Source organism: Triticum dicoccoides, chromosome 3B (assembly GCF_002162155.2).
Source record: "Triticum dicoccoides isolate Atlit2015 ecotype Zavitan chromosome 3B, WEW_v2.0, whole genome shotgun sequence".
Classification (NCBI taxonomy): domain Eukaryota; kingdom Viridiplantae; phylum Streptophyta; class Magnoliopsida; order Poales; family Poaceae; genus Triticum; species Triticum dicoccoides.
In genome coordinates, this window is record NC_041385.1 from 16,252,005 (window position 1) to 16,258,924 (window position 6,920).

The following is a 6,920-nucleotide window of genomic DNA, read 5'->3' on the forward strand; positions in this document are numbered from 1 at the left end:
CCAACAATATCTTACACATAACAAATAACAAACATTCAAACAAACTAACTTTTTTCATTCTAATTTCATTGAACATAGATATATTTTACATACTTCATCCAAACTTAAACGACTTCATTTAAACTTAAACGACTTCATCCAAAAGTAAATGAGTTCATCGAAACATAAACGAGTTCATACATAGTTCATACTTAGAACGACTAAAAAACTACTCCTCGTCCTCGTCGTCCCTACCCAGGAGATCAATGACGTCCTGGCCGTCACCGCCGTCGTCGTCGTCGTCGCTCACCCAGGCTAAGCGGTCCCATTCGATGTCGTCCTCGTCCTCGTCCGGGGCCTCCACCTCCGGGGCCTCCGCCGAGGCACCACAGGCGGAATCGTCGTCGCCGCCTGGATTGCTGCCACCTGCTCGTCGGCCTCCCTCGCAGCAGTCGCCACCGCCGCTGCCACCGCAGACGCCCGCAGTGCAACGAGGTATCCCAGAGTATTTTTGGGATCGCCATCCTCCCGAAAAACAACCTGCTCCGGCGGGGCGGCGGGATCGGCTAGCGCCGACGCAGGTGGTGTAGGGGCCCGACGGCTGCGAGCATCTCGACACCTGCGGGGAGGCGCGGGAAGGGCAAGAAGGTGGCGCCGGTCGCCTGTGAGGTCTGGTGCGACGCCGGACTCCGCCAGCCAGAACGCGCCGATGACAGCGTCATACTCCTTGCCATCCCGAAACGCGTGCGTGCCGAGGATCTTGCAGCAACCGAAGGCGTGCGTCCGCTTCTCCTCCGGGGTCGCGCCGGGCCCGCGCATTGGGTAGCCGTCTTTGTCGATCTTCCAGTCGTGCGGAAGGTGGCAACCCGGCGGCACGAGGAGCCCGTACCGGAACAGCTCCTCCGTCTCCGGCGTGCCCAGGCTAGACGGCCACGCACTCGGGCCATCGTCGCCGACGGTGCCGGAGCTGCTACGGCGGTGGAAAGCCATGTCATCGGCGGGCTTTTCGGAGGTGGACGTGAGGAGGGTGGGGGGGAAGAAGTGGTGCAAGCAGCGACGGGCGGACAGAGTGCTTTTTATAGGCGGGCAAAGGGAAGTGGAACTGGCAGCACGCGTCGCGACAGGGGAGTGGGGGTGGGTGGATGGCGTTAATGCCAACGGGAGGCGACGGGACTGGGCGGCGGGTGGCAGTTGAGGGGAGGGACGGGGCGGCAGTCGAGGGCGGCGGGGTGGCAGTCGAGGGCGGCGGCGCGGCAGTCGAGGGGATAGATGGGACAGGGCGGTGGGGCGCTTGTCGACGGGACGGGGTGTCGGGGCCTAGTCCACACGCCATGACGTGTTTCCACCATTAGACGCGCCGCAATTGACCAACCGACGCATATTGACCACCGACGCACTTTGACCACCGACACGTGTACATGTACGTATCCCCAGCGGGGGTGGGGGCGGGGCTAGCTGGAGGGGGAATGACCATCCTGCCCTTGTTTAAGTTTATGCGAAGGGGTATAGGACGATCTGGACCGTTGATGTATCTAGGGGTTGTACCCAAAAAAAAGTGAAAAATGATACCCCAAAAGAGGAGAAACAAAAAAAATCCTAAGAAAAAACTGCTCCAAGACCAAAAGCGCACATCTCACGCCATGTGGCGGCGTAGAAATGCGCCACACAGCAGCGCTAGAGGCTCAGTGCAGGAAAAGTGTCCACTGCGGCCTCGCTTCGTTTTGGATACCCCTGAGAGGGTGTTTGGTTAGAGGGACTTATTGGTGTAGGGACTTTAAAAAGTCCCGTTAAGTCCCATCTAAACCAAACAGAAGGGACTTATAGGGACTTAAAGTGGGCATTTGGGACTTATAAATAAGACTCTCAAGGAAAGTCTTATAGGGACTTATAGTTGTAATATGGTCATTTAGTCCATGTTAAGTCCCAGGAACCAAACAGGTAGGGACTTTTTGGGGACTTATAACTTATAAGTTGGGACTAAAAAAAGTCCTAAGACTTATGAACCAAATAGGGCCTGAATTAGTGGCTCCTGGGTTGTGTGACTTGTTTTGGCTAGGTGCAATATGCGCAGGTGTTCCACAACAGACAAAAGACACATTTTGCACAAATGTACACTTGTTACAAAATGATAGGATACGAATTCCGTCCAAATGAAAAACAAAGTACACTTACACACATGCAATGATCTAAAAACACATGAACAATAGTATTATTGTTCAGTTATTCAGACAGGGACACGTATGGAGATAGAACGGGCCAGACCTGTGCAGTTACTTGATGGGCAGAGGCTCACCGTTCCACTCCTTGAGGCACTCGAGCATGGGGTCGATGAGCTTGCCCTGGCTGATCCCCACGAACACCTTGTCACACTCTTCGCCGGGCGCGAGAAGCTTCTCCCCAGTCAGAAACACACAACCGAGTTCCTCGCGAACAAATTGGTAGAGCGGGAATGACCTGCTCCCCTTGATCATGTTTGGGATGGGTGCGGTGCCCTTCTCCACGGCGACGCGTGCGGCCTCGATCTCCCGTGGCAGTGCTGATCCCAGCTCCTCCTCCCACTTACTAATCTTGGACAACACCTCCTCGTCGTTACCCCTGCTGGACAGAGCATGCTCGAGGAGCACGCTGCGTAGCTTGTGCATTAGGGGGTAGTTGGTGCTGCAGGGGTCGTCGGCGTAGCTGAACACGTCCACGCGGTCGGTGGCCGCCATGAGAATCTCCTCGATGCTGGGGGCGTTGAGCACCTTCTTGGCAACTTCTGCCATACATCTGTTGACGTTGATCTTGATGTTCCTCTCGAGGTGGCGGAGGTCGACGGCCTGGCAAAGCGCCACCATGTATGTGGAGGACATGAGTTTCAGCATGTCCACCGCTTCTGCAGTCTTCCTGGCCGAGATAAGGCCGAGCGAGTTCACCCCCTGGTTGTGTTGCTCCGCGCTCTGGACATGGGTGGTCACTGGGTTGGCAAGGTATTGGAGCTCAGAGCAGTAGGAGGCCATGGCAATCTCGATGCCTTTGAGACCATAGTCCAAGCTTGGGTTGCGACTGCCAGCCAGGTTTGACGTTAGCCCATTGTTGTAGAACTCATTCACAAGTTCTGAGAACTGCGCGAACATGAGTTTACCAATGTTAGCAATGGCAAGACGAGTATTGTCCATGGACACACCGATGGGTGTTCCCTGGAAATTACCACAATGGAGGGCTTTGCCACGTTTGACGTCGATGACCGGGTTGTCATTGACAGAGTTCACCTCACGCTCGATAGACTTGGTAGCTGCCCGAATGACCTCAATCTGCGGACCAAGCCACTGAGGCGCGGTACGGAGTGCATACCTGTCCTGCTTTGGCTTGAGGAGTGGGTCCATAGCATTCACCATCTTGGCATGGACCATGAATGAGCTACCAACCAGGATGTGCTCCATGATAGCCGCAGCCTCGATCGAGCCAGGGTGATGTTTAAGCTTGTGGATTAGGTGGTCGGTGTACTCCAGTTTGCCGTACATTACCTCACAAAACATCGCGGCCAAAATCTCAGATAGGACAGCCAGGACGTTGCAGTCAAACAACACCATGGCTGCGAGGGCAGAACCCACCGCCGTGCCATTTACAATTGCAAGCCCCTCCTTGGGGTTCAGCTTGAAGAAGCCACCATCTATCCCGGCGATCTTCAGTGCCTCGGCGGCATTCACCATCCTACCGTCATTGGTAACTGCCTGCGCGTTGGGGCGTCCGGTAAGGACACCGGCGATGTAAGCAAGCGGGACAACGTCGCCGCTCGCGGTGATGCTGCCTCGGAGGGGAATCCTGGGGTGTACTCCTTTGTTGATGAGCTTTGTGATGGCCTCGAGGATCTCGAAACGGATGCCAGAATAGCCTTGGAGGAGGGTGTTGATGCGAACGAGCATGGACGCGCGTGTAACCTCTGATGGCAGCTCGTGGTTGCTTCCAATGCCAAATATACCAGCAATGAGATGCCTGCAAGGAAGAATATGGTCAATGCCGGCCGGGCAACAGACTAGTTTAAGTCCTGCAAATTTATTTGTTACACATAAATCTGGAGTTTTGGTACACATGGACCTACTTTTTATAATTTGGAAGAACGTTTCATCAAATTTAGCCTTGTCATTTTTCATAAAAAAAAAACATGACTGCTACAATGTGTATGACATCCGTAAATTGTTCCGCTTTATAACGTTTGCAAGGCTCGTATATTATAATGTCCTTTTACAAAAAATTACATGGATAAGTTTCAATATATCCATGTACAACTGTTCTGGAATATGTTAGAGCATAAAAATACGAATTAGGGTTCGTATGGACCTAGGATCATTCTGTGATTTTCCATAAGTGGTGATTTAGAGCCTATGCTCATCTGCTCCCGCATGTGAACAGTAAATTCAAAACAAATAGCAAACAAACTAAAAAACATATAAAACAATTTGGCATCAAAGATGCTCGAGTGCTCTAGGTGCATGCAAACTTTTTGTGGTGAAATGACATCTAGGAGCTCTCTAGAAAAACGAAATAAATTTTGGATGTCAAAGAAACTTTGAAAAATGTCAATGTTGAGACCTGTTTTTTTTTTGGCTGAGAGTTCCCGTTGACAATGAAATTTTACAAGCACCAAGCGTGCTTCAGCATCTTAACATTTTTTGCTATTTTTATGAATTTAATGTGCATCAGGAGTAGATGAGCCTGGGCTTAGTAATGGATTGCCGCTACATGTTGTCCAACTATGCTCAACAGAAATATCAATTTGACTGTGCTGGCATACTGTTTACCTTATTAGATACTTCCTTCTAATTCTAACCGTACTAATATTAGTGACTACATGTTGCCCAACTATGATAATACTCTATCTGGTTTATGATGTAACACATATTAGTTTTGTTTAAGTCAAACTTTACAAATTTTGACCAGTTTGTACAAAAAAAGAATATCAGCATATATAATACCAAATCAATGCCATTATGTTCATCATGGAATATATTTTCATATCATATATATTTGGTATTGAAAGTGTTCACATTATTATCTACAAATTTGATCACGTTTTATATAATTTGACTTGTGACAAATCAAGTATGAACTATGTATAATAGAGCAGAGGTATATTACTCGAAAGTATATCTTCTGCAACAACAAACAAACTGAATTGGTTTATAGGGAATAGAAGACACATGAGCTCCATGCATGGTTTGAATCTTGCCCTCTGCTTGTTATTTAACTACATCACCTAGTGCGAGATAGTAAAGAAGTACATATGGCAATAAAAAGTGTGGCTATGCATGTCTACTCAAAGTAAAATATCTCATACATGTGTATATTACATCTCAAATTATGATTTTACTTAATTCATCATACCACATTATGCGGATGCAGAAGAAAAATACCATGTGATGTACACATAACCCACATAAATACTTAACAGCATATATAGAATTTTTTTGGGGTCATGTGATGTAATTAATAAGTAACATCATTTGTTCTACTGCTAGAACACACACACACACACACACACACACACACACACACACACACACACACAAAAACCACCTCCTTGGGGCCAAACAAAGATTAAAATACACATATATAACATTAATTTGAGCTGATAGACCTTTTGCTTATTTGAACTTAAATTATTTTCTTATACGGGGAAGTAAAAATTCCGTATTAGCCCTACACAATCATTAATGACCTCTCATATGATCTTATCTCAGCGAGAGCTAATAATAATATTAGCCATCACACAAAGACAATCTAACGACTCTTTTTGATTTAGGACGGCAGAGCTCTATCTTTTGTGTGTGTGGACGTATAAACCTCTTGTGCTCCACTAAATTAAATTAAATTAGCAGGCACACGCCGTCAAAAAAGAAATAATAGCATGCATACCCTGCCCGCCTAGGCAGAGGAACCAATCCACACGACGTTGAGATGTCGAGATGCAAAATTTTGTAGGAGGTGACTTGTACCTGACGAGCTCAACTTGGAGGCCTTGCCCGTCCTTGGTGCGACGGTGGGAGGTGCCGCCGAAGCCTGTGGTGACGCCGTAGATGTCGCCGCCGTTGGCCACGGAGTCCAGGATCCACTCGCTGCAGGCCTTGACGCGGGGACGCGCCTCGTCGGCGAGCTCCACGATGACGTTCGAACCATCCTTTGCCAGGGCGACGGCAGCCACCTGGCCGACGCTGAGGCCGGCGCCCACGATCCTGACAACAGGCTGGCGGAAGTGCGCCACCATGCGCTTGACCTCGTCGAGGTGGCTGCCGGTGAGCTCGGCCGCCGCAGCGCCCCAGGAAAGCGGGTCCTTCTCGGCGAAGAGTCCGTTGCTCGCCATTGCTACGTTGGAAGGACAATGATGGTTTTGATTGATTGAGGATAGAGGATGATGAACCGAGCTCTTGTCTTGGAGGGAACAATGGCAGATGTGATGCTTAAATAATGGTAGGATGGGGTGAGGTACGTCACCGTGCACGCACCTTCAGGTGGTGGACGCCATGTGGTTGCCGCCGGACTAATTCTCTAAGAGCTATATGCTGAACATTACTTCCTAAATCTAGACTAAATGCTTTTCAGATTCTGGTCTCTTGTCTTAGTTTAGTTACATGCATAGTGGGTTTCACTTTGCATGGTTTTGGCAGGGCCTTGTTGGAGTCTCGGAGCAAACCAGAGATTTAAGCACCCATGCATGTCACTTGGCGAGTTTGACCACGTCAACATTAAAAAATTGTTTACTTGGCGAGTTTGACCACGTCGACGTTGTGGCTGGCCTGCTGTAGCAGAATACTATAGTGGTTTTTGTTTCGTTTCACAAGACAAAAAAATCAATGCAATCGATCATGCTCATGGCACTACTACAGGGTGTGTCATTATTAACCGGTCTGTAGCTCAGGTTTGTATCCGTTCTTGACGTTGCTCTTATATGATTCTGATACGTC

General features: G+C 49.0%; 1 protein-coding gene across 1 annotated transcript; it reads right to left on the bottom strand.

Annotated features, from left to right (window-relative positions):
- Window positions 1-2,249: 2,249 nt before the first annotated feature.
- Window positions 2,250-6,319, bottom strand: LOC119279096 (phenylalanine ammonia-lyase-like). Its single transcript, XM_037560492.1, has 2 exons — window positions 5,955-6,319; window positions 2,250-3,954 (listed from the first exon to the last, which is right to left on the bottom strand). The coding sequence occupies exons 1-2, from the start codon at window positions 6,317-6,319 to the stop codon at window positions 2,250-2,252; spliced, it is 2,070 nt and encodes a 689-aa protein (XP_037416389.1).
- Between the last annotated feature and the right edge of the window lie 601 nt (window positions 6,320-6,920).

Bases quoted from the DNA above. Each gene is read 5' to 3' on its own strand.
- LOC119279096 (XM_037560492.1), bottom strand. From the start codon at position 6,319: ATGGCGAGCAACGGACTCTTCGCCGAGAAGGACCCGCTTTCCTGGGGC. The intron at 3,955-5,954 runs GTACAAGTCACC...TCTTCCTTGCAG, and splicing joins CTCCAAGTTGAGCTCGTCAG to GCATCTCATTGCTGGTATAT.